We start from the raw sequence: 27955 nt of genomic DNA, 5'->3' as shown, positions 1-27955 counted from the left end.
TCTGCAGGGCCTGGACTGTAGAAGGAGCTGGGAGCTTCCTGCAGGAGGCAGAAGTCACACTTCCATGCACAGTAAGCTGCTATGCTTGGAAAGGCTGGGTAGAGGAGGAGAGAGGTGAGGGGGACTGGGGGGGAGGAGGTGCTGGGTGGGGGAGGGTCTTCACATTTACTCCAGATCATTCACTCTCAAAAAGAAGCCAGGAGAGGTAGTGACCTTCCCTCTCATCTTTGAAGAATCCATGTCTGCTCCTGCCTCCTATCAAAATCCACAAACACTTCTTGCTGCAGCAATGTGTGGCCATGAGCAGCAGTCTTGTCTTGCTGGGTGAAGGAAACTCTCAAGCCAGCCTCCCTCCACCTTGCAGTGGGTTCAGGCAGACACCACCATAGGAAGCTTGGGACCTCCAGGCTCTGGCAGCAGGTGTCTGTAAGTTTGGGTCTTACTGTTCTCTGTGAAGGAAGGGTTTGGGGGCATAGACTAAGCCAAACACAGATGTCATAAAACAAAATTTATCTTTAATTGGTAAGTGTCAACAGCAGTACAAAAGATGGAGTGATGACAGCTAGTTCAGGGTAGAGGACAGTCTTGAGGTAAATGAGCATAAATAGGCAGTTCCTATCGACACTCCCCCGCGGGCCTGAGCCCCATCGTGGCATATACATTATCACCCAAGGATGGCATGTCTAACACATATCAGGAAAGCACCTTGTGCAAAGAGGGGGAAAAGTAGCTCAGGTGCCAACATATTCCAGGATGGACAAAGACGGCACGCCTTTCTCTCTCATCTTTTCCCTTAACGGTGAGGCAGAGCAGGGAAGCCCTGGAGAAGTTCCACTGGAGGGTGTTCCATGCTGAGGTTGTCTCATGCCAATACTGTCCAGCAAGATCCAAGAGGTCTGTGTATGCGACAAAGCTAAGGGCAGTGAGCCGCTCCTTTCCATTCCGATTTCCCCTCTCTTTAAGTCCTTAGCCAACTTCTTTTTTTCACTATCCAGAGGAGAGTGTTCGAAAGCTGTGATGGTAACCCTTCAGGTCATTTAAAAACTTTACACTGGACTGTACAAGATTTTTTTTTGATAAACTATTTACATTTTCAGACTTTCAAACATATTCAAAGCAGCAATAGACACTAGTTTTTTAATGCTTGTTTGTTTTTCTAATTGCCCAAAATAGTTACCAGCCATGGGCCAAGTAGGTACCTGTGGTATTCATAGAATTTCAATAAAGAAAATCTGCACTTAAAATTTGCTGGAGGGTGTGCTGAATATCCCTAGAGTCTAAAGGGTCACACCCACAGTGTTGCTATGGGAACCAATGCACAGTACCTTGACAACAGAGTTGGAGTTGTCCGGACAGCCCTACACAAGCTTTACACTTCAAAACAGCAGCCAGCATGTCAGTCCAGCATGTCAGTGAGTTGTGCTGATTAAATTAACATAGAATACAATCTCACAATATACATCACAAACAAATTACAATGTAGGCAAAGAAAAGAGTTACAGAAAGATAAGTTATGCAGTAACAGCTTAGAGGCTTGTATAGGGTAATTCAAAATTGTACGTGGCAAATACAAGAATGAGCCAGAACAAGCCCTAAACATCCTGATGTCTACAAGCTGGAGGACACAATGAAGATCGCATTAGAGAGCTAGCTAGCAAGTGAGTGAGCGAGCAAGCGAGCGAGCAAGCACACATATGGCGAAGGAAGGAAGACAATGGAGGGTACTCACCAGCAGACCTGCCATGTGCAGCAATGACTGTAGCATTTGCACATTCCTCAGACTCCAAGGGTGCCCACACTGAAGCCCTGCTCTATGCCTGCACTTCCATGGAACTAAGACACCAGCAAGAAACATCCCCTACCGCCTGCCTCCAACTCCTTTGCCAATAGAAGGGAATCTGCAGGCAGGAAGCCTTACTTTTTCAGCCCTTCCCCAGTCACTCCATCTCTGCCCTCGGGCATCCCCAGTGCCAGGTTATAAGTGTTTGGAAATGATGGGATGGGGACAAAAAAGAACTTTGCTTACATATCATGATTTTCAATCTATTTTTGATGTGCATAGCCCTGATCAAGAGCATGTGGCATCAGAAGCAATGTGATTGGCAGGAGGAATAGCTGCTTACAAAGAAGCCGTGTCAGGGGTAGAGGACCTAAAAAAATGCAGTGCAAGTGAGACCAGTAAGGTCACCACTGTCATTCTACTTTCAGAATGAGCCAAGAGCCAGCCCAGTCCTTGGAGGAAATGTGGACAGCAGGTAAGGCTTTCTTAGGTAAGAGGCAGACCCTGCCATCATGTCAGTCTGTTCCTCTAGACACGTCTCTTTGCAGTTGTTGGCACTTGGTACAGAACTTCTATGGCTCAAAACGATGAAGGAATTCTCGTTTCCTTTCCCTAAGGAATTGGTAAAGTCAATTTACTGAAAATGAATGACGAGAGAACAGCAACCTCCTGGGTGGCATCAGTGTGGCCAGGCCATGTTTCAGCTGAGGAAGGTGCTCATCCCTAATTGCTGAGCTCCAGGCTCGGGAGGTTGTATACTAGAGATACAGCCTGGCTTTACTGAAGCCTGGTTTCAGCTCTAGAGGGATCAGCCCCTTCTTTAGCACTGCTGGCTCCCATAGAGCTACTGGCCAGAGGAGGCCAGCATTTGACGAGCAGAATAGCTCTGTGAGCCCACACCTGAATTTAGAACATGGCCTGGGAGTCTGTGTCAGGCCTTGGCGAAGGAATTCAGGCCCAGGACAGGCTAGAAGGTATCAAATACCAAATGAGGCAAACCCGAAAGGCTGAGAGAGTGTTTGTGAAAACAACAACATGGCCTGGAATTTGCCAGTGAGGAAGAGAAATTGCCAACCAGGCTTCACATGTCCATGGAAGGACCTTCTCTCTCTCTGTCCCCTTAGTCCTTCCTCTCTTCCTTCTCTCCTATTCCATAGGGCCCATTCACTAATAAGAGGACTGTCTAACAATAGCACTATTTCCAGTTGACAAAGAAAAGCCTGATCCTATGAGTTCTCTCATGGAGACAAACTTGGGTTTTGATTTAAAGCTAGTGTAAAAGAGGGAATGTTGCAGGAAGGTGACTTCAGAACCCCCTTGACTGTACTGTGAGGTTAACTAATCTTGTTGGCAGATCTTTACCTCTAAAATGAAACTCGCGCTTCTTGCCATTACAGGGCCACAGAACTATCTGGGGAGATGGATCTGGATTCACAAGCAAACTGACTTTCTCCTCGCTCTGCTGGAAACTGAGTGTGTGCAACTCCTCAGCTTTCTATAAGGAAAGAGGGGGGAGTCTGAGCTGGGGGACCAGTGGGTTCTGGACCACATGAGAACAGGTAGGAGTCCTGCTGTCTTGGCTGAGGATGAACACTGCCTCACTGGAGCTGATAGCTCTCTGTCCACACTAAATGTGACTGGTCAGCTTTTAGTGTGGAGCAACACATATGGATAGAGAACAGAAAGAAGACACATAACTTATATGTCACTAGGAATTCATGAACCAAAAATAAATTCTATTTCTATGTTATATTTACACAATTAGAAAACTCTAAAAATGAGATGGTGAAGTCATAAAAACTTTGTTTAAGCCCCACTGATGTAAGTGATCTCTGTGATTGTCATTCTCCATTCCCATGGATATTTAGAGCCAAATGTGGCTAATAAATAGAATAAACTGTGTATGCACAAAATTTAGATTAGAATACAGCATCACTGCCTGGAACCAATGAGAGGCATTCACACCGATCATTCCCAGACAGCCTTTGTGTTTGAGAACATGGCTAGAAGTTCCTGGACCCAGTGCCGAGGCAGAGCTGGAGCTGACAAGAAGTTCCTATACACGTGCATTTTGCATAAATAAATGAAATAACAAGACATAAAAATGACTCAGATCCGGCAACTGTGAGGCAAGCCCACACGAGTCGAAACAGATGACTTTTGTTCATGTAGTTTCCATACCAGTTTCACATTAGTCAGTGATAAAAATACCATTTATATCCAGTGCTTGTAACACTTACGAAACCAGCATCTGTGAGTGTGTGTGGTTTTTTTGTTTGTTTGTTTTTCTTTCTTATTTCTTTCTTTCTTTCTTTTTTTTTTTTTTACTACAAGCAAATCAAGTTTCAATCTTAAAGAACAGTCCTTTGTTCTCCACCAGCCCAGAATATTATTTTGGCATGGTCATAAAAACAAACAAAATTAACTACTATGCTAAATGTTTGCCTTTGTGCAAAATTAATTTACATACAATACAACACTAGCCATATAACGTTCTACCTATGCAGCACAATTTAAAAAAGCAAAACAAAACGAAAACGAACATACCAGTGAGAGCAGAAGCCAAAGAGGAGGGAGAAACATGAGGAGGAGTGGAGGAGGAGACAGAGAGTCCAAGCAATCAGTAAGACATAATAAATACTCATTTTGTTTTTGAAAAGTGACCTCCCCCTCATATGAAATCAATGTACAAGAACAAAGTTCCAATCCCCAAATCAATATTAATAACAAATATTCCTATCAGTACCTTAAACAGCTTCTGGAGAGCGCTCACAGCTAATGACACAGCCGGTCATCTCTTGGCTAGACCTAGTTATTGCCATTAGGTATGGCCTGGAGCACTCCTGAAATAAATATGAAGTTTTACTACTTTCTCTCAAGTGACAAAATGGCTCAAAAAATTTGATGGAGCTCTTCTTTGCCCTGATGCTCAGATTCTGGGCTGTCCTGTTCACTGACTTGCTCCCACTGAGGGGCTCTGGGTAAGGCTCCCTGTAAGCAACCAGGCCTGGGTTCAGGAAGGTTAAAGTTACAACATAGTAGAACTGCCTATAGTTAGGAGATGGCAGAGGAAGCCTCAATACATGCAGCCCTGTGGCATGTCTCCAGAGCTCCCCTTGAGAGACAAGAGCATATCACCCTACTTACAAGCAGCCACTGAGAAATGAAGTCGCCAGAGGAGCTGGTGGGCTGCCCCAGAAGCCATCTGTCTACTAGCTAGCAGCACCCTCATACTTCCCCTCCCTGTGGTTTCCTTTTAGCCTTGTCTTTGTGTTGAGGCTTCTAACATCCTGGAAATTTTGCAAAGATCTCCATGGATGGAGCCGGAACCAGGTTGCTCAGTAAAGGGGACAGCATGCCAGCTCCACTGTAGACCCCTCGTGTGGCCCATGGCTCTTGGGCTTCAGAGTGGCTGCCAGAGGCTCCTTGGCTGGCAGTGACCACTGCTGACCTTCACTGCTGAATGGAACTCAGGTCCTGCTGTTCGCTGAGAACGGAGTGAGGGAGAAACTGAGGTCACAGTGACTCACAGGGGCATACATGTTTCCATGTAAGACTCCTTGACCCAGATGCACAAGCCTGCAGCCAGATATGCACTCATATTTAAGAACAACAATATTTACTAGAATCACTTCAGAAATGTTTCCAGGGCTCTGGGGACATGAGATTGCTATGTACATCTTTTGTATCCAGCAGGAAAAGTAGGTGAAAGGGCAAGGAGGGCAAAAAGAAAAATTATTAAATTAATGCCACCAATAATTTTTAAAATAAATAGTAAGTGGACCCTTGACATTCTGGAATGAATAAATTATTTAAGAGAACAATGTGTTAAGATTGAATGTCAGGGTGAAAGGCAAGGGGAGAATGGATGTAGTGAAAGGTGGTCTCAGGCAGGGGAGACCACCGTGTCGGTGTCTGGTGTGGTGATCAATCTGGTGCATGTCATCCCACACCACACACTGATGGCACGTCAAGAGGCAAACACAATTGGGGTCATGCACTGTGGCAGCCTTGCTCATTCCTTACAATATCTTGTCTCCAGATTCCTGAGTACTTCACCATTTTCTGGAAAAAAAAAAATGTGGTTTGCTATTTTATTTTAAGATGCCAAAGATTGTCTAAGACTTTGCAGTGTCTCCTGTAAGACTTTCAAAATAGTTAAGATTCAAAAGTTATGAAAAAGGTTTGGCACATTCAAAGTTGAATTCTACACATGGAAAAAAAAAATGGAATTCCGAGGCCTTTTGAACATGTTCTATACGTAGCCGCACACGCCGTGGACTTGTCCGGTTTCACAATATGAAATCCTCAGTTGTTTTCTAAAGTAATTCAGAATAAAAACACATTCACAACCTGTAGCCGGCACAGCATACCTGAGTGAGAATGTTTAACCCCATCTAAAACAGTAACTTAAACCCTTTGTCAACATCCCAAAGAAAAATAGTAAGACAGAAATGTAAGACTTGAAAGACGGCGATGGGCGGAGATAAGTTTCCAAGTCCCGGTGTCTCATATTTAATACGTCTTCACCTAAATAAACAACAACAGTAACGGTAACGACAAAAACTCAAGTTTATGAAAACTCAGGAAAACGTAATTTTCTGTCTCACACGTTACGAAGCGATTAAGACCACTCTGCTGATGTACGGTGGAGCCACAAATGCATGCGGGCTCTTTAAGAACTTGGTTGTTGTTGTTGGGGAAAGGGAGTGAAATGTCAGAGTGTTTTAATTCAGCAAACAAAAGCTCCTCAGTTGGCACTGACAGGCTCTGGGGCCTCATTTTCGCTGCTATAGTCTGATTTGGGATCATCTTCGTAGTCGTCATAGGCTTCCATTTCATCCTCTCCATTAATCATGTCGTTCCCAGCCAGGCTTGCGCCGTCCATCTTCATACCATACGTGCTCTGGATGACAGGGAGGCTGGGCTCTGGGCTGGCAGAGGTGCTAGAGCAGTCAGATGTCATCTGAGGTGATGGTGTGGTCGTTGCCATAGTAATAGCACCAGGATACACAACACCTGTTCCTGTGGTGATGGGAATCTGAGGCTGTTGCCTGTATAGATTTAGAAACAAAATGAAAGAGAGGGGAGATCTCTATAGGTTCTCACATGAGACCCAGGACTTCCTAACCCACCTTTTCCAAACCAAGCCCTCTGTAACATGTTAAGTGTCCAGAAGTGACAAAAAACGTTCCTTGGAAGAATCCCTGGACTGTCCCTGATGCTGTGGCTGGTGGTTAAATAATACAACGCAGCAATTTGCTGACAGTTTCACAACATAAAGGCAGAACTTTCAACTTGGCAAATATCACTGAGCTCAGATCACACTTGGCATTGGGTTGGGCACAAATGCTGCAGTTAAGACCACAACGGTTCATGTGAGACCATTTTAAAAGAGACCAGAGAGCGGCTTTTATTTTTTTACTAGTCAAGAGGCATGGGCATATTGTAATGATACTCTTAAGTGGGTTGGTGTCATCTTCAACTAGGTTTGAGAATTTGAGAACTACGGATGAAAGAGGAAAATGGGAAAAGATCTGGCAAGTGGAAAATCATCAGATCTGGCAAAGGCTTCATCCCCCTCTGTACCAATGTGTGCTTGTTGCTGTAGCTGGACTTGCCAGGCTAGGATCCTTCCAGGATAGTCATCTTAGACGTCACTGCTCCTGAGGCTGAGGATGGAGCTGGGGCTGGAGGACTTGGTAATAAAAAGTAGGGAGCTTTGCACCCTAATAATAAGATACACCAGGCATGCTACTCCTGCTACATCCCAGAAGATGCCAAGTCAAGTCACACCAGATCACTTCTTCATACTGTGTTCCCAGTTCAAACAAAACAGCAGATCTCGTGAAGGTCGAGGTCTCCTGTGCAGGAAGAGCTACCACTGTGTGTCTCCTTTCACCCAGAACATAAGAATTAAAGCTCCAGCCAGCTCAGACACTGTGTCTGAGGTGACCTTTTCAACTATGTAACATTTATCAAGTGGTCCTCAGTGGTTATGGGCAGCAGATTATAGCCAACACACACCTCAGACTTCATTGTGATGGCTCTTGCAGAGCCTTGGTATTTGTGTTTGTAAAAATGGGGTCAGAGTGTTCTAGAAGGTCCTCCCACCTGTTGTAATCAAGGCTTCTAGTCAATTGTCATTTGAGTAATTCTTATTGGCCTTCTACATCAGTAAGACTTTCTGCCCACCTCATTCTCAGGAAAGACATGCATATTTATGAAGCAGCTTTGTTGTAGGCTGGTCAGAGATACCTCAGAATGGTCTCATTTCCTCACAGAGGCATCCAGCCCTGTTTGTAGAAGGAGAAAGGCCAAGATGCCTGGAGATGTGTGCTCACACTGCCTTTAGGGACCTTCAGTCACCACAGGACATTCCCCTGATTCTTTAGCCCTTTACTCACATAACACGTGTTTGTGTGATTATAACATGTAAATATAAATATATACATACAAAGACATAACAATGTTAACTGCATAAACAAACATAATCACCCCTTCATTCTTATTAGTCTTGAGATGACATAAGCTGAGGACTCAACAGTACCTAGCTGAGCTGGTACTGACACTGGATCTGAGACTAATCCAGTTCCGATGACTCCTTTGTTGAATCTGACCTCCTGAAGAAGCAAGTGACAAGAGAAGCTACTGTATCTGTAGATACACCCCATGAAATCCTGCTCCTCTCAAATTCTAAAATCATATGCTTCTAAAAATTGGGGTAAATTGGCACAAATTTAATTTCATGCTAACATTCTCAGGAGTTACTGCATTACATCTATAACTGATTTTGGATAATTACAGTAGAATTATTTTGCCTTAATTTACAAGTATTGATAGACCATTCTCCTGCAATATTGACCCATTTTACAGATTTCCTAATGTGACAGTTATTCTAAACTTCACAGACCAACAAAACTATCAAACGGTACATTTTCTTTAAATACAGAAAACATGTGCTTTTCATGAGAACAGAGGGTTGCTTTTTGAAATATTGTAATTAAAATATCTGTATGTTATGTATATCTGTTACTTTTATGTCTTAAATAAATGTAAGTTGAGTCCAAAGCCTAGCTTTTGGTTCGGTAGAGCCCTCTCCTAAGCTAACTTTCTTCCCATTCCTGGGATTCTTCCCTGGTTCATTGCTAAGCTCCCCTGCAGGCCTCAGCTCCACCTACCACCTTTCTAAAAGTTGCTTCACTAGTGGGTCTGGAGGTGGGGTCACTCCCTCCCTGCTCTGCCAGGCACTCAGATGAACTTGGGTGGAGGAAGTACACTGCCCTGCTTCTGCTCCTACATTGAAAATGTGAGCTTTGCAGCGGTCTCTGGTACTGTCTAGACAGCATACGGCACATTCTCCCAGCCCACTCTTTCTCTCTCCTAGACAGTCTGTAGTACTTTCAACACTCATCAGATATCTGACTCCTCACTCTAAGATGACAGCCTGGCTTTTCATTTCACGTGGCAACTAGACACAACTAGAAGAGACTTTCTGCAAGCCCACCACCACACGGACTCACTCGTGTCTCTGAGCCCAGCCCTCTGCTTGCATTGTGTGTTTAATGAGTTCAGAATCTGATGTAGAGGCCTCTTGCTTGTCCACAGAACCCATTTTCCATGGCATACTACCTTTCCTCTCCTCTCTAGCTACTGCTCTACTTCTCTGACGTTCTAAAACAGAACTCAGGAAGGTTGTCTCTCTCCATTTCTTCCTCTCAGTTCTTCCTTAGACTCATTTTAATTACTCCTAATATTGTACTGAAATGACTCAGGAGGAGATCACCAATAATTTCCAACATACTAAATCCAAAGTCAGCTTGGTCCACATCCAATATGCGGCTTTAAATAGTAGCTACGTGCTTATAACATCAAAGTTTGTATCTCTAACAAGTATCTTCCTCCTAAATTCTCTCACTGCCCACCCCCCTCCCCCAAACTCACACTAGTGTGTGCTTTTATTTGGATGCTAAAGACTATCTTAGTCTTACAGGTACAAAATCAAACTCCTAGTCACTCTGGATTTCCAGTCTTTAGTGGCCTTTCTGATCTTGGCTAGTGAGTACTTCTAATCTTTCCAGTTGCTCAAGCCAATCCTTTGTAAGAGTTCTTTCAATTACTGCAGTTAATCCATAAGCAAACCATGCTGGTTGTCCATCAGGGAAATCTCTAGAATCTACCTACTTCTTGGCTCCCCACTCTTCTACACCTGGTCCAACCACCATCAATTCAAGTGTGATTTATCCTAGGAGCCTCTTTCAAACAGGCTGTTCCTCCTCAGACAAGTTTCAACATAGTGACTCAGGTGATCCTCTCAAAGCCCAGCATCTTTTGTCTGGCTTTGTTTCCAATTCTTCAAAGCCTTTCCTCTGGGCCGAGTCAAACTCAACTTCCCAATGGCAAATATGGTCATTCACAGTTTGGCTCTCTGTCATCTCTTTGACATTTCTAATTCTTCCTACCTCTTGCTCTGGCCTCTGTCTTCTCGAAGGAGCCAGCATAGCTATGTCTGCAGCCATTGTGGAGTGTCTCCTCTGCCTGCCACCTGAACAGCTCGCCTCCTCACCCGCTCAGTTCTCATACTCTCAGGAAAATACTGGGGCTGCCCTAACCACTGGAGCAGCCTCCACAACACTCCACCACTGTCCCTTCCCTATTTACTTTCTCCGAAGGTGTTTGTAGCTATTTTACACTTGTTTATTCATTGATTGTCTGACTTCTTCCACAACTAGAATGCAAGCTTTATAAAAATAAGATTCTTCACTAATATAGCTCCAGAGTCCAGACAATGCCTGACCACCAATGCCTGACCACAGAGCACACTCAGTAAATACCAGTTGATTACAATGAGTTAGTGGATGAGGGAACAGAGTAGAAAATGGGAGGGAAAAAATGGAAAAATATAAGTGACATGTCAGACAAGAAAAGATATGAGATTAGAAATCTGGGAGGGACAATGACAAAGAAAAGATAAGGATGTGACAATCTTCAGAGGCTGAATGATTGTCCTCATAAACAAGAGACAAGCTGGAGGACCAGGACCAGCTTGCAAACCAACAGGCAGACTTGAGAGCAGTGAAGGAGAAATAACCTTCTGGTATTGGAGAGTTTTCCAAAGGAAACAGCTCCCTTAGGAGGTGGCAAGTCAGCCCTCACAGAGCCTTAGTGGAGGTGCTAAGGACCACAAGGGTGGCGGGTGACAGGAGGCACAGAAGATCTAAGAGCCCTCAGAGGCTACACCAGATTGTGGGGATGAAGTCCACAGTTATACACCATTCTGGTTCTGTCTTCTTATTAAAGTGAGCGCAGTCTCAGCTGAAGCATTGTGGCTCTCACTGTTGCTATAGCCAGCCTATCTTATCCTTTCATCACTACCTCCTTTGTATTTTTGAACATTTGACATTTTCTACCTCACACATCCACCCCCTCCTTTATTCTTAGTTAGGAATCTACTTTCTACTAGTCAGACCTTCTCAAACCTCAAGTGCCTCCCTCCAAGGTACCTGTGGCTGGTCTGGTCTTGCAGCATAGCAAACTTCCTTCCTGGGCTTCTATGTGTCTAGATAAGCACTTCATCATGCCATACTGTGAACACCATCTGTACTGTGGGTGGTGTACAAACCATTATCAGCTAACCCAGTGTGGTAGTTTGAATGCAATTGGCTCCCATAATCTCACAGGGAGTGGTACTATTAGGAGGTGTGGCTTTGTTAGAGTGGGTATGGCCTTGTTGGAGGAAGCGTGTCACTGTGGGGGTGGGCTTTGAGGATTCCTATGCTCAGGATACAGCCCAGTGTCACAGTTGACTTTCTGTTGCCTGCAAGATGTATCTCAGCTACCTCTCCAGTATCATGTCTGCCTGCATGCTGCCATACTCCCCACCATAATGATAATGGACTAAACCTCTGAAACTATAAGCAAACCCACTCGATGAAATGTTTTCCTTATAAGAGCTGCTATGGTCATGGTGTCTTTCACAGCAATAGGAACCCTAACTAAGACACCCAGTTGTGCATGTGTCTGTCTTATTTAACTACTGAATGCCCCGAAAACTCTTGTCTATAGGAACAATGCTTTGGTGATTTAGTACAGAACTGGGCATCTTGCTGGTTTCTAATAGGTTCTTAACAATTGACTGGTTGATCAATAAACAAACTGAAAAAAAAATCAGCCAGCAGCATCAAGGGTTGTCTATCAGGAATCACTTTCCTAGAAAGCACTTTTCCTTCCTTTACAGATCAATTTCAAAGTCAAAATTCAAACACTGCAGATTTCACAGACAGGAATAGCTGGCTTTACAAATAATGAATGTGCACACCAAAACAGAAGCTGAAGATGTCTTGGAAGTATTTGCATGCAGGGACAGGAACAGAGTTGGTCAAGAACAGAGTAGTACCTGGGCTGGATAGAGATCAGCACCAAGACATGGTTTTTAAATCATAAGAGTAGTTCTGGAACAGTCTGGCTTTGTCAAATATAAAAGGATTGCATGTTTATACTGGCGAACCCCTATGGCTTGCTCACCCTTAGACCCCATCAAGGTCTGTAAGTGGAGGCAGCAGGGTGACGTGAGTTGCATGGTTCTCTGGCTGATGCTGTAGAAAGGGGTGGAGTATGAGCAATCTTCTTGCATGATCTACTGGTGGTTCTAAGCTGCTTCCTTACTGGACAGTCAGTGTCCTACAGGTTTCACTTGACTCCTTTAGATTTAAATTAAAATGGCAGGGTCCCAGATCACCTAGGGCATGATTATCTAGGAAAATAATACTTCTAATATAGTAGGAAATAAATGTCTGACACATAGGTTTTTCTAACTGCGTGTTAGACAGTGTTCTTGGCACTTTCCATTTGCTAAGCCATTTCATCTTCTGAGGAATTCATGTTATTGGTGCCATGGTCATCCTTATTCTACACATAGGGCAAGTGGGGGCTTCTGAGGAAAAAAGATCCATACATGCCAGCACAGTGACAAAAACAGTTCAGCATCGGAGCCTGAACAGGCTGGCTCTGGAGTCAATGCCCTCACTACTGTCCTACATGGGCTCTAATTGTGAGATGCACACAACATTAAGGCAAACATACATTATACCCATAACAGCCTGACTTGAATCTCAGCAATGCGCCTGACTATGTGCTTTGTACAAGTGACGTCATGTCTGCCAACACAGCGCTTGTCAGTTCTCAAATAGTGATGGTGTCTATCTAATACATTTGATGTATTTTCAATAACCTACATTCTTCACTCAGCACAGCACATTGCACACTATGAGTATTCAATACTTTTCCACCATTGCTGCTTAAAAAGACATATCCCACTTGGATACTCGGCAGTATCTTTATAATTTCAGGGGTAAATTACTAAATGTGTTCCAAATGAAAAGCAGATTTAGCAATGATTCATGGGAAAAATATAACATTGTAGCTACATAGGCCTCAGCAAATATCAGTTCTATATTTATAGAATGCTCACAAAATCTTGATACTTAATCTGCCATTTGAAGGAGTTAAATCTCAGGTAAGAGAATACTCTATTACATATTATTGACAGAATTTTTTGGTAATAGCTAAGTTTTCTAACTCATCAGCTACAGTTGTATAGTCATTGAAATGTACAAAAATGTCAAGTAATGTATGTGGTATGACTGGCTGAAAGGGATGCATGTCTCTTCGAAATCAGCTATAAAAATCGATCTTGCCCCATCAAGATGTCAATAGTAATCTTTGAGTTTTTGTTTGTGTTGCTTTTTGCTCCTCTGGTTGTAACCTTACAGCTAATGAAGATCAATTTCCAAAGATGACCCTCGGGGAGTTACCACTCTATCAGGTCTAACTATTTAAAAGAAAATACAAATCTGTAATAAGTAGGGATACTACCTAGCTTTATGTAGCAGATATTCCTGGAACTGGGCAGAAGGAAGCAGTCAGCACTGGAGATTAAGAACAGGCCTGATGGTGGTGGCACATGCCTTTAGTCCCAGCACTCAGACAGCCAAGGCTACACAGAGAAACCCTATCTTAAAAAACAAACAAACAAAAACACACAAACAAAACAAAACAAAAACAAATCAAATACAAAAAAGAAAAAAGCCCAAAACCAGAATGGATGTTCTGGTCATTGCCTGCCCTTTGGCAGCACTGTTTGCTCCAGAGAGTGAAGCCACCCTTCCTGTAACAGGTCTTCCTGCAAGGTCAGGAGCAGCCCAGCCCCTGCAGCTCCCCTCAGCACATCCCACAGTTGCATACTGCACTGATCACAGGGTCTATGAGTCCTTCACAAACTGCACAGCTATATTCATGTCTGTTCCAGAAGAGTTTGTGAGGCACCTTGTGGGGAAACATGGTAAGGAGAGTTTCTTTGCTGTTTGGGATGACAGGTGAAGACCGGGATTGAGCTTTCCTGTCTCGTCACCATTGGGATCCATGGAGACTCTCGAAACCTTAGCTTCTGTATCTTATTTAGAGGATTATGGGTTGTGTGACTTGGGGATACAAAACACCTAGTGCCGTGTAGGTACCCAATAAACCAAAGATGTCACTAAGTCATCTGAGTTTCAGGGAATTATCAGTTTATTATGTTTCAAAGAAACTACCAGTCTGTACCAGTATGTGTTGGGGCATTTGGATACAGACTCATTTTAAAGTATGCTGTAGCAATGACTAAGTTAAATATCACGGGTACAACTCATCTATTCAAGTAAGTATCAGGAAACAAACAGTACTTCTGGTAACCCTTTAGATTGTGGTCAAAGAGACCCAGCAAGTATCACTCAATACACAGGGGCAGAAGAAGGCCAGGAATCACAAAAGCTCTCAAATTTAAACTTTTTCAAAGATAAACACAGTCTCATGGATGCAGTACCAGGTTAAACACACAAGATGTTTATCATGCAGTCTTAAATCCATATTGTGTTAAAATGACTAGCCTACTGAAAGGGCACTATGAACCTGCATTTTTCATAAATTGTCTCATTATCATGTGAATGATCCAATTATATTGCATTGTACTTTCTGTGTTAAAAGCATTATTTTAAAAAGTGCAAACACTCACAGCACAGAGGTAGTTGATAAGCCTATTTTGTCACATCTTCATTTGTTAACATGTTGGAATCGTCAATTAATAAGGAGGGACAATTCTCTTTATCCCTAACGGGTCCATTTGCCAGAGTCTAGAGAAACTCATAGGTGAACTAGGGCGATATATGGTTTTGCTGGGATAGTGGATACCTAGTAAGTCCAAACACTAATACTGGGTTTGCAGCTACTGTCCTAAGTACTGTCTTCTACAAGTTCTGCTTTCTTGAATTGTCTCAATAGCTATACAGGATGTCTGCAATCATTCCTCCCATTTCCCATGTGAGGAAATGGAAGCTGGGAAAAGGGAAGGCCCCTGCCTAAGTAGGTGACAGGGTCAGCATTTGTTGCTCAGTCATCAATCCCCAAAGCCCCGGTTCTCCCCAAGACCCTGGTGCACCACACATAGAAAGCTCTTTTACTGACTTCCCGGTTGTGCTCTGTTTGTTATTTGAATTCATTTCACCCTTTTAAATACATGCTTCTAAGACCAGCATGTCACATTGTGGTTTCCCCTGGAGCATCCTTAAACACAAAGAGTGCCCCGCTTCCCCATAAGGCCTCTCTCTCTGCACCTTTACTTGGCCAGGGCACAGCTACCCTTTCTCCTTCACATGTCCAGCTAATATGGCTTCCTTTCTGCTTCCTCCATTCCTCTTTCATCCCTCCCTGAGGATTCTCCCTCTGCCTGCAGCTGCAGCCTCTGTCTCCAGAGTGCCCCCCGCCCCCATAGGCTGCTAAGGTCTGTGTGCTGGAATCTCCAGGCATCTGCCCCACTTATCCTGACTACTGTGGTTAGGAGGGGCTGCTTTTGAATGCAGACAGCCCGTCAGCCAAGTCGAAATTTATACCAGAAATCTATTACCTAATTTTTAAACAAAATGACATGAAATCAGACTTGAAGATATCAAAAACATGCCCAGTTTCTGATTTAAGCAAGAAAATCCACATTGTTACTGCTTCCACCACAGAATAATTTACTGCAACAGGAGTTCTGGATATGATGCCAAAAATGAGGTCTTCTAACCACTGTCAAGGCCAATTATCTTGTGGTCGATCCCACAACAAAAGCAGACCATTGTGACTACAGTCAGAAGCACCACCAGAGAAGCCGGGAAGCTGTGGGGATTTCTAAGAGTCAGTTTTTACTTTTTCTCCCTGTGTGTCTGTCTAAATAAACTACCAAAATCTCTGTGTGTGGGCACTGGCTATATAGGGTGAGCACGGGAGACATGCAGAGTGGGGGCAGGAGACAAGCTGTAGGCTTGTGTTGAGGCGAAGTCCCGTGTTACCATGCCCTCCCTTCACTAATCTCTTTCCCAAACACACATGCCAGGAGCATCCTACGGTTCTTTCCTGGGAAGGGGAGGATGGGGCTCCATTCAGGATCACGTACCCCACAGTGAAGAACTGTCGCATCTCCTGCCTCCGGGAGCGCATCAGTTGCTTGTACTCCCCAATCCGGAGCTTCTTGCCATCCACGATGCATGTGCGCTTCGGCCGGGGTTTGTACTTGTAATTTGGGTACTTCTCTAGGTGGATTTTGCTTAGCCGGGCCTGTTCTTCATAGTAAGGTTGCTTCTCCTGGTTGGACATGGATTTCCAGCGAGATCCTAAACATGAAAGTAGCCTTAAGTATATAAGAGGTCATGACGATGGTGACATGTTCCAGATCTAAATGACTGGTCATATCTCCCATTACTTCACTGCCTTTGCTCAGGAGATCCTGTTACCACACACCACTGAGACTTGTCCTTTAAACCACAGAGCCAAACAACAACAATAACAAAAAACTACAATGTATTTATTGTATTTTTCTCTCAATATTTTATGGCTGATGATCTTATGGGTTTTTTTTTAAAATTATCATCATTATTGTGAGTGGACATGGGTGTTCAGGTGTGTCAGGGGACGTCTTTGGGAAATTCTCTCCTTCCACTTTTATATCAACTCTGAGGATTGAATTTATGTCGCCTCGCCAGGCTTGTGAGACAAGCATCTTCACCTTCTGAGCCAGGCCACTGTGCAACTGTAAAATGGTTTTGCTGCCATAACCAAGAGCTTCCCTACTTAGCTCTCTCTCAGCTTCCACCTCTCTTTCTCCTTCCATTCCCTCTTCTCTCTCTCTCCCCCAAGGGTTAACAACACAAACCTTCAAGGCATACTTCCGAGATGGGCAGGATTCTCAGGGAGCAGGAGCCTTTCTTGGTCTCTGAACTGGGAGTCTCTCCCACACTCCAAGCATCTTTAGGCAGATGCTAGCATTCTTACATACATAGAAAGCTGCCCTGTGCACTGTCACCTCTAGGATGACACACCTCTACTTAAGAGGTGGTAGCTATGGAAGGGGAGATGCAGCTGAAGTCATATGCACCATTCTCAAATTCTATAAATGATCATTCAAAGATGAACTAATAAAAGCACAGCATCTTTAAAAGTATGGTTTATACAGGAAGGAGAAGTATTCCCTTCTCTAATATTGTTTACAAAGAATTATCTAAACACTTGACGGAGAAGGGATGGTTTTTTTTTTTCACATGTATTGAATTGCATTTTTGTGTCTGGTGGATAAAGTGGTCACAGCTGTGCAGACTGGATGCTAGCAGTTCTTCAGTGGCGATTTTTCACACGTAAACAAATGGCAAAGTTGTACAAATAGTCTCAGTAGCCAGCAATACCCTGGTTTGCTCTCCCAGCATCCCTGTCCTTCCCTGGTGGTTGCATGAAATTGTGCAGATCCCTTGGCTGTGCCAATCAGCTTGTTATGCCGGCTGCCAGCAATGTAGGGCCCCAGGTTAGGATTCCTGGCACCCTTGAAATGGGAAATGCTCGTGCATAACAGTTTACATTTTAATGAATATACTTTTTATGTTCCTCATAATGTTTTTACAGGATGCATATCAATAATAGAGATTCTTCAAGGCTGCCAAGATGGAAACAGAGGGCGTCTGTGCCCATCTGAAAGCTTACAAATGCTGCTACCGAAATGGCAAGAAACAAACATGAAGTTATCAGCAGCTGTGAGGCTGGAGTAACACTGATTTCTTTTATATGTCTTTGAATTTAGACTATATATATATATATAATATATATATATTATATATATATTCTGCCCATTAGGAACATTTTTAGCTTGTATTTAAATTAAAAAGAATATCATCCCTCTGCCTATCTCTGAAACCCTAAAATTGAAATTTCTCTAAATGGAAGTGATATTTAGCATTTGCTTTAAAATTCAAAAGGAACAAACAAAAAGCAAAAAGCCTGTGTTTCCATGTTCTACCTCTATTTGGTCCAAAGTATGTTTTAAATTTTCTTAGAGACTCCTGCCTCGTAATGTCTCAGAATCAAGTTAAATCATTTATTTTGTGACAAAACATGTGTATTTGTGTGTGCCCAGACCACTGGTATTTACTCAGGTTAAATATTTATTGCTCTTGAAGAAAACATTTAAAGAATTAAAGCCACAGTTTAAGCCTGGTGCTTTCCAGCATCTTACGCAGCTCCTTTGGGTTCTGTTCTACAATGGCAGCTTAAACAGAACAGGGCCGTCTGTGTTTCTTCTCTCAGAAGAGGAAACATGTTGACTGTAATGCTGCATGTTGAATAAAATATGTTCAATATGTTGAGCACAACAGTTCCAAACTGTGTAATCTATGCTAGGCAAGCTTACCCTGATGGAATATGGCTTGAGTTTAAGCCTGGGAACCCGGAGGACAGTGCTGGCAAGGCAAGGCTCTGCCCTGAGTTGCAGCTCAGCTCACGGCTATGAAATTTGAACTAGGCATACAGTGTCAGATTAAATGTAGCTTTATTTTACAAGTCTTCAAGTTGTCATTAGAGACATTATTCTGCACCCCATGAATTTCACACCATTTGGGGTGTACCCCTAGTACTTGGTGAATTCTCCCAGTGGACCATGTGAACCTGGGCTGTCAGGTCTGTGTTTCAGGGCTGCCTGGCCCTGTGAGTCCTGTGACATCACTCAATAGTTGCTACATTTACAATGTAAGCACATTACTCTAAGAAGTTCAGCTCTAAATTAAAGTTTTTAGCCAGGCTTACCCTGATAATTCTGTCCAAGAAGAAAGTTTACAGGCCTTGTCTTAGTAGACGCAACAACATCCCTCCACCTGAACTATGGTGTGGTGGCACTCTGAGAGAAAATGTCCAAGGCTGCTGTGGGCACTTGCTTGAATTTCATTTGCCCCTGTCAATCGGTTTCCCTTAGGGAGTCACTTCCGCCCCTGCTTCCCGCCCTGCACCCACCCCACCCTCCTTGTAGGGTAAGATATCAGCGCCAGCTGGGCTGCAGCACTCGCCTAAGATTTTGCTAATGTTGGAGTTATGCATGTCAGGGAAAGCCTGAAGAATTTTCCTCCTTTCGTCCTTCGCCCAAACCATGAACGCATTCATTGGTCGCTTGATGTGAGGCTCGCTGCTGGCACGGCCGCGGGCATCCCTGTAGACGCGTGCTTCAGCCACAGTGGCGCCTCCTGTTGGCCAACAATAATACTGCTGTAGTTTAGCTGCAGAGCCATTCACTGCTTTGCTTCCTGTAATGTTAGGGCAGGAAGAACAAGATGGGGAAAGCATGATTACGAGGCCATTTCACGCTTTTCTGCCTGACTCCGCTGCTGCCCCCAGGCCTTCTGTTCTAAGAGACCTTTCGGAAGCAGACAGTTTTAGACGATGCTTCCATAAGCCTTCTTGACACAGGGTCAGAGACAGTAGGCCGAAGTGATTTTGCACGTTGTTCCGTCTCTACGCCACATACTACACTAAGTTGTAGGTGGTAAGAAAGTAAGATTTGGGCTGTGGTCTGGTGGACTCTCCTGATGTAATACCTTCCTTCAAAAGCAAACTCTTACCAGTCATTTCCCCAAATCTGCCACTTCAAACTATGTGTGCCCCCAAATGTCTGTCCCAGAGGCCTCTACTCTTCCATGCTAATACCACTATCTTTCAAGTCCTATTCAATTGCTGCTGTTTCAGGAATGAATTAATTCAATGAAATGTATTCACTGAGCAATCACTTATAAGGGAAGTTTTATGCACTAGGCACAGAAAGGTGAATAAAGCCTTCAAGAAGCTCATAGTCCAGGGAGGCACGACCAGATATGTGGAAAATTCTGCAAGACTGGAATTAGCAGGGCACCAAGAGACACACAAGGCAGGATAGTCAGTCAGCCCGTGCATCCTGGGAGACATGACATCTCAGCTGACTCTGGAAGGATGAACTGGAATCTGCCGGTAAGTGGGAAAGGGGATGAAAGGAAACCAGGAAGGGCATTCAGGCTACAAGATGATGATGAGGATCTCCACTTAGGATGCACTGGCTCCTCCAGCCTCCAGGCTCGTGGCCTGAAGTCATCACTGCTTATGGGACTGCCTCCTTCTGACAGTACCCCTCTATCCCTGGAATGGGAAATCCCTAAAGTTAGTAACTCTCCTATTCTCATACTCGTATATGAGTAACTCCCAAACAGCATAGTAAATATTCATTACATAAAAAGTAACTGGTCTTCAATTCAAAAATAGTAGACTAAGAAATACTGTCTCAAGGGTCCTGATATATATTTCTGTTGATTAAAAGGACTTCTTTATTGTTTATGAGACGCTGACACTTTCTGAAGACCTAACTTATTAGCACACAGGACGGATAACTCCTCCAGGCCAGGGTGGAGGCTGAGGCCCTCTTGCAGATTCCTGGGATCTGGTGATGTATCTGGCACACGTAATTCTAATTACTAAAGTGTGTTAAATGAATGAGTGAATGAGGCTCTCCCATTTTCATACACCCCACAAGTGTGACACACTGATGTATGCTTTGCCTTATCTTAACTACTGAGCATCTCTATGTAGATTGAGAAGTTCTATGGTAAAATGTGAAGTAGGTACAATTGGTGGCCTCAGCCAGTGTTTCTACTACACAAACTAGAAATCCTGCCCCCAAATTCAGTGTGTATTAAAACCACCTCCTCCTTTTTTTTTTTTTTTTTAAAGAAAAATTCATTCAGTGCAGGCAGTGGAGTTCTGCAGGAGCAACACGCCCCATCAATCTCTGGCCCTTCGGTCCTACTTCCAGATACCTTGCTTAAGGAGTAATTTGTTTGTGTCAAAGCCAGTAATAAATTAGGACATTAAGGGGTGCTATTATTTGGAAGATATGGTCATCATTTACTACAGACAAAAGACAGGATAAAAGGATAGAATTTGGGTAATGTTGTGAATTTTTCCCTCAACATGGGGGGGGGCAGTAAGACCACTTTCTGAAGATTATGAAAAAAATAGCACACATTTTATAAACAGCCCTTTCTCAAGCCCACTAGACAGAATGATGCGTTACTCAGAAAGGCTCAGATCCCAAGATGCATAACTAATATGCTACCTTTTTGCCACCATACCCACAGTACATTAATTTCATTTAAAATGCACTGACCATACAGGATAAATTGATTTCACTTTATGTGGATTTGACAGCCATGTTTATTGTGCAGTGAAATGCAGTGTAGCTTCCAGCTGACAATATCCATCAACATGGGGCAATATGCTGACTGCTGGGCCAGATGAAGGCATGCATTACTCTGGAAGCGAAACACTCATTCAGATACGACAGTGTCTTCTCCTGAGGATCACTGAGGTAATTTATGACACCCTTGGTGCCATTACTTTACAACTGACATGGATGCAGCAATTTATATACTGGCATGTGTACACATAAAAGGAGACAGGTTTGTGGAGAATGTCAGATGCGGAAGCATTTCAGTATTATTCTAAGTTAACTATTATGCCACAGGTGAATAACACTCAGGACCTGCCTCACTGCTGGAGTTTCCTCTCTACTAGCAAAGCCCAATAGCCAGTGTCTCACTTCTACCTTTGCGGTGTTATTTCATGGTGACATGGGATGCTTTACCCTACCACAGAATGAAAGAAATCATGGTGGGATTTTAGAATTTAGTCCAGAGACCTTCCATATATTCCACACCACACTACTGATACTGATATCGATTCTTCTAGAGTTGTGCCCAGTTCTCTCTCCTCTCTGTCTACCCTCCACCCCTCCCAACCCTCAACCCCACCCCACTTAAGGCTGCTACTCAGCCTTCATTTATTTCTCTCTTCAGGAGCTCCAGTGACACTCGGCATCCTGCAAGGGACATAGATCAGCTTCTTCCTCCACCCAAGGCTTCCCTTGTCTTCCCCAGTGTGCACCACCTACACCATCAGTCCCGGAGAGGAGCTTTAGGGCTCCAAGGATGAATCCAAACTGAAAAACTCAAGCACAGTGCACACCACTACACAATACAAAGTAAGAAGGAGACAGTCAGTACTTGAGGACACTGTGTCCCCCTCCCTATACGCTCCCCGCCTCCTTTCCTTGTCACCTCTTTTCTCTTCCAGAAGGAATGAGCTGAAAAATGGAGGGGACATCTTAAACTGGGAATACTACTAGGAAAAACCAAGATTTGGAAGAAGAGATTTATCCAAGGAGACCAAAGCTTAAAATCATCAACTGGACATGATACCTAACCAGCTATTACTGCAGTGTGACTTTGAATATGGTACAAATCTGCTGTGTCCAGGCCCCGCTGCAAACCACAGCTGGACATATGTGTTTGCCTGGCTTCCCTCCTCTTCCTCCTCCTTTTCCTTCCCCTCCTCATGTTCATATCCTTTCTCTCCTGTTTTCCACATCTAAGGTAGCTCATGACTATATAAATGGTATCTGAGGTGTCACTCTCCTTCTTAACTAGACAGTCAATCAATGACAAGCGACAACAAGCTTACAATTGCACATGACAGTTGGCCCCTCCCTCAGGACTCACTACAGCTAATATCCTAGAAAGGGGAAGTCCTTTCCCGGACCTTACAATACCCAGATTAGTGTTCAGGTTGGTAGGGAAAACGCAGTACTAAACTAGAGATGCTCCACAGGGATGTGCTGAGGGCATCTTCTATTTCCACATTGTACAGTGGCTGCACCTAACACAGCTCTATGAAGCTATCTAGAGTTCTCTATGCAGATGTTTTCTAACAAAGACTTCTTGGGTCAAACATTTTGATAGGAAACATCTCTTGGTATCACTTTCTTTTTTATTGAAAGATGGCAACTCATCTATCACCTGAGCTTTGGCTCTATATTTGAAAAAAGTAGGGAAAGAATTTCACAAAGATGTGAGAGGTAGGGGTGTTACTAAACTTTCCTAAAATCTCCTTTATGATACAAGAGGGTTGGGGACTACTGTAGCCCTAGAAATAAATACATACACTATACATGTATAAATTCAGAGATTAAAAATGGAAATTACATTTTAAAAATCTCTTTTAAAATATATATAATGTTTTACAGGACACTATACATTATTTTCAAAAGATATTCTATCAATCTATATACTAGAAATCCAAAATTGACCTCTGTTTTAAGTAACTTTTAAATTCTATATATCAGGTATGTCATGGCCTATTCATTTTTGAAAATATCAATAAGTGCATAAGGAAAAGTATTTTCTTCTTAAATAATCAATTCTTACATCAGAATCCAGCACCAGATTCTGATAGGGATCACTCAGTGTTAGATGAAGGACTTTTAACAGCAGAGGAAAGATTTGTGAAGTCAAGAGGATCTCATAGAAAATGGCTGGAAGGAGTTTAGACCCACAGCAATTCATCCAGGACCACAGCTTCCCTGCTGACCTTTGAGTCTTTACTGACCAGCATCAGCAGCCCCAAGGACAGCTACTGAAGGCCAGTTGGACAGCAGCACCTACCAGGAGGCTGAAGACCCTGTTTGCTAGGACCTCCTGCTCTGTACAGTGTCCCTGCACTGGGGCGGGGCAGCAGGGGGTGTCTTGTGTTGGTTAACTCATCCTTCATCTCCAGAGAAGGCTGTGTAAATACAAAATTTCAGGTAAACAAAGGAATCTGCAGGGAGAGGATGGAAGCTGCCAAGACAAAGATTTCTTTAGGAAGCTGTGAAGTGAGTGATTTAGAGAAGACAGAAAACTGAGTTTTTCCAGGTGGGTTGTTAAGAAGGCCCAGTTCCCCATCACAGCCTATGGCAATGGTCCTGAACTAATCTTACAACGGGGCCTTCCTGGGTAAATCCCAGGGGCTGTCTGGGTGAGTGAGTGTTCAGTGTGGGTTTGTGTATACACAAAGTTTTTCTCTAGGAAGACATTCTGGATATTTCTATACTATGCTTGATACTCAGCCTTACACACTAATTTAGCAAACTCATGACAAATTTTCAGTGTACTGGAAGCACCAGGATGGGTCTCCACAGAGGTAAATAGCACAGAATTTCTCAGGGGTTGTTTGGATGGGGAAGCACACCTAGTAGAAAGTTATATAGTAGTGCTAACAAAGGTGATTTCCGAACACTACTTTCAGCATCCTTAGGGTGGCCAGAGGTGCATCACCAGGAGACTTCAGAGACAAAGCACTGCTTGAACCCTTAAAGAAGGGCAGGATTCGGTGAGCATGGTGTCACAGTGCTCCAGGGAATCAGGAGGAAGAAAGACACAGACTTGCAGCTGGAGCACAGTAAGACACTGGCATTGGCTAGGGTTTGTGGTGAGGGGAGGGGAGCACTAACAGATGAAATTAGAAAAATAAACAGCACTGGATTGCTAAGCACCTTGAATGCCAACCTCAGAAGCCTTTAAGGTATTTAAGCTGAGGAGAACAAATGTATTCTAGAGCAGATCAAAGCAGAAGCTAAATGAGCGAATACCACCAAACAGTCTCAGTGATTAACTGTGAACTCACACAGGGAACAGAGAAGGAAGGTGCCTAAATACTTTCTAAAAGGCTTTTAAAACTTACATTTTGTCAGACTGAATGAAAAAGACTGGAGTAAAAAAAAAAAATCTACCTTGGCATCTAGTAGTAGCAGATAGCTTTTATCAGACCAAACCTGAAAGAGATAAACACTTGAAACTCTGGGCAGCAAGCTGAAGACACCAGAGAGTTATCAAAATCAAGCAGAAACTATAGAGGCCTTTATCCTAGAAGGAAGGGAAGTTCATGTAATGAAATGCTGTTTTTGCAAACTTTCCACATGAAGATGCTTCTTCCCAGGCTGCATTACAGAGTGGCTAGACGCAAACAGAAAGTCTATCACTGCTGCTTGTTGTGTCAGAAGGCAGACTGTGGCTTCCAGTTCTGAACCCTGAATCCCACAGGTAAAGGGGGCATAGCTTGGGTTTTCAACATATGAATGATAAAGAGATTAAATGTGGGTCAGCAATAGCACAGTGGCTCAGCAAACGGAACTAAGTCACTAAAGTGGCAAAAATTAAACTGTAAGAACAACTGAGGATTCGGACGCACCCCCAGAAAATCATTAGAAATACAGCTGACCAATCAGCAGAGAGCAGAGGGAGGCTTTCAACACAAGGGAGGCGGGCATGAAGAAGCAACATGGAAGCAGAGAGGATATTTTTAAAATGCAGATTGTACAACCTAAGCTCATTACATTCAAAGTCAGGTTAGATAAAAATGTGCTAAATAACTCAATTTTAATTCAGAGATTTTAATAGAAGACACAATAAAATAATTTTTAAAAAGCAAAGGCTTAGTAATTTGAAAAAAAATCAATAAAATTGGCATACCTATCAACAGACAGAAAGAAAAAAACAAAACATTAATATTTACATTGAAAGAGGGAATTTCACCATGGATCCAAATTAAAAAGACAATAAAGGGATATTATCAATGACTTAATTTTCCTAAATCTGACAACTTAGATGAAATGAGCAAATTGCTTGAAAGACACAGTTACTGAACTTTACTCAGTAAGTAGAAAGCATGAATTCTCTGAGAGCTGAGGAAGAAATTTGAATTTATAAGCCAGAAACCTCCCTGAAAAATCTAATCCTATTTTTTCCTAGTGCCATGGAATCACAAGGAAATTTCCAACATGTAAGAAGAGGATGATTACCATCATCACAAACAAGACTTCCCTTATTCTATTAGAACAAGGAGGAGAGCATGCCTAACACAGATTCTGAAATGGGCACAGACAAAACTCACTCTTCTTTCCTGATAAAGGGACTCAAGAAGGCAGGAGAGCAGAGAACTGTCCCATTCTGTTCAATGCATTTAAGAAACCTACAACTCACACCACACTGAACGGCTGCTCTTCACCATTGTTAGTCAACAGGCAGCAGAAACACAGTTTAGAGAAGAGCACATGCCAAAATCTGTTCAAAATAATTGTTTGCAAAGAAAATTGAAGGCATCTATAAAGACAATTACTAGAATAAGTGAATTTTTCAGTATTATGACATCAAATAACACAGAAATCAATCGTATTTCTATGCACTGACAGTAAACAATCAAAATCATTAAAAAAAATGAACTAGGCATGATGACACACATCTTTAATCCCAGAATTTAGGAGACAAAGGAAGGTGGATCTGTGATTTTGAGGCTAACTTGGTCTATATGGTGATTTCCAGGCTAGCTAGGGCTACACAGTGAGACCCTGTCAAAGACAATTTACATGTATAATAATATCTGACAGTAAAATACTAGATTCAACCAAAACGTGTTCAAGACATCTATACTGAAAACAAAACATGTGGACTATCAGAAGGCCTAAATAAATCAAGAATGCACCATAGTTGTGAAGCAGAGAAGTCAACATTATTAAGCTATCTGTACTTGCCAAATTTACTCATTCCTCAAAGAGTTTCTTGTAGATATTGACACATGATTTCAAAACTCACATAAAAAGGAAAGCAAGGAGAGGAGCAAGGCAGGCTTCAGCAAAGCTGGAAGACTTAGCAGACCTTAGTAGAGAGACCACGGCAGCCACAACAAGAACTAATAGTCTTCAACAACTAGCACTAAGCCAGGGAATAAATACAGTGAAAAGAGTGACCTTTGACCTCTCATCCCACACTCAACAATTCATTTGAGATGAATTATGACTTAAAATCAAAAGTAAAATTATAAGACTCCACAAAAAATAAAGAGCAATATTGTAGAGTGACTTTGAGTTAAAGGAAATCTTTCCATGGCACATATAGCTCTAAGCTTGTAAGAAAAGCAACCAATTGAACTGCGTCAAAATAAAAGCTCCTATATTTTTGGTTGTGAGCCTAGCCTTTAATGGCTGAGCCATCTCTCCAGCAGGGAGGAGGGTCTTGGACCTGCCTCAACTGAATGTACCAGGCTCTGCTGACGCCCCATGGGAGACCTTGCATTGGAGGAGGTGGGAAATGGGGCTGGGTTGTCGGGGAAGGCTGGGGGGTGGGAGGAGGGAGGACAGGAATCTGTGGTTGATATGTAAAATGAATAGAAAATCTCTTAATTAAAAAAAAAAGGGAAAAAAGCTCCATTTGTCAAGAGTCACCGTTGAATATGAGGCTAGCTATGTGTGAATGCCTGTCATCCTACTACTCTACTGGCTGAGGAAGGAGGGTCATCAGGAGTGCCAGGCCTGCATGGCCACAAAATGCATTCCATGTCAGTCTGGGCAACAGAGAGATCCTGTCTCAGAAGACAGAAAATAAACAGATAAATACCCAAATGTAAAGAGCAGGCTGGGGAAAATTATTCCATGCATTTGTCTGGTAAGACTTTCCATCTAGAACATACACACAACAGCCACAGAAACAACACACTGAGAGCAGCTGTCTCTCTCTGCTTCCTGACTGCAGACAGTGAGCAGCCACCTCACACCCTTGCCATGCCTTCCCCACCATCCACTCTACCCTCCGACTGTGAGCCAAGAGTAACCATCCATTCCTTAAAACAAATGGATAAATGCAAACATCTCATTTTAAAAAGGGCAAAAGACAGCAGTTCATAAGAGAATATAGAGCCGATGAAGGAGGGAAAGCTGTTCTGTATAATTAATCATCAAGAAAATGCAAATTAAAACCACAATGAGCTCTCATTCCACATTTGTTACAAAGGCTTAGAAACGAAACGTCAGCAAGCATAGGGCCAACTAGCAGAGGTGTGGAACAGTAAATAGTTTCCTGGCAGTTTGTCCTCTAATATAGCAGTTTCACTCCCAAGCGCCTCTCCAAACTAAACGAAATTTTCTGTCTAAAAATATCATAGAAGTTCTAGTAATAATAGACA

The 27955-nt window shown here is 43.0% G+C and overlaps 1 protein-coding gene across 15 annotated transcripts in view; it reads right to left on the bottom strand.

Annotated features, from left to right (window-relative positions):
• Positions 1–495: 495 nt before the first annotated feature.
• Positions 496–27955, bottom strand: part of Sox6 (SRY-box transcription factor 6) — a 560497-nt gene continuing 533037 nt past the window's right edge. For 12 of the 15 annotated variants that reach the window (XM_028884562.2, XM_028884567.2, XM_028884566.2 and 9 more), the window contains 3 exons: positions 19174–19407; positions 16248–16464; positions 496–6834 (listed from right to left, as the gene is read on the bottom strand). In XM_028884562.2, the coding sequence (XP_028740395.1) occupies positions 6531–6834; positions 16248–16464; positions 19174–19407 (755 nt within the window). In that variant the 3' untranslated portion in view covers positions 496–6530. The remainder of the gene's footprint in view (positions 6835–16247; positions 16465–19173; positions 19408–27955) is intronic. The other 3 variants (XM_028884559.2, XM_028884560.2, XM_028884570.2) reach the window with 1 other exon arrangement.

This window comes from Peromyscus leucopus, chromosome 1, assembly GCF_004664715.2.
Source record: "Peromyscus leucopus breed LL Stock chromosome 1, UCI_PerLeu_2.1, whole genome shotgun sequence".
In the NCBI taxonomy this organism is placed as follows: Eukaryota; Metazoa; Chordata; class Mammalia; order Rodentia; family Cricetidae; genus Peromyscus; species Peromyscus leucopus.
The sequence above is the reverse complement of the archived record's forward strand: the minus strand, read 5'-3'. Positions and strand labels throughout refer to the sequence as shown.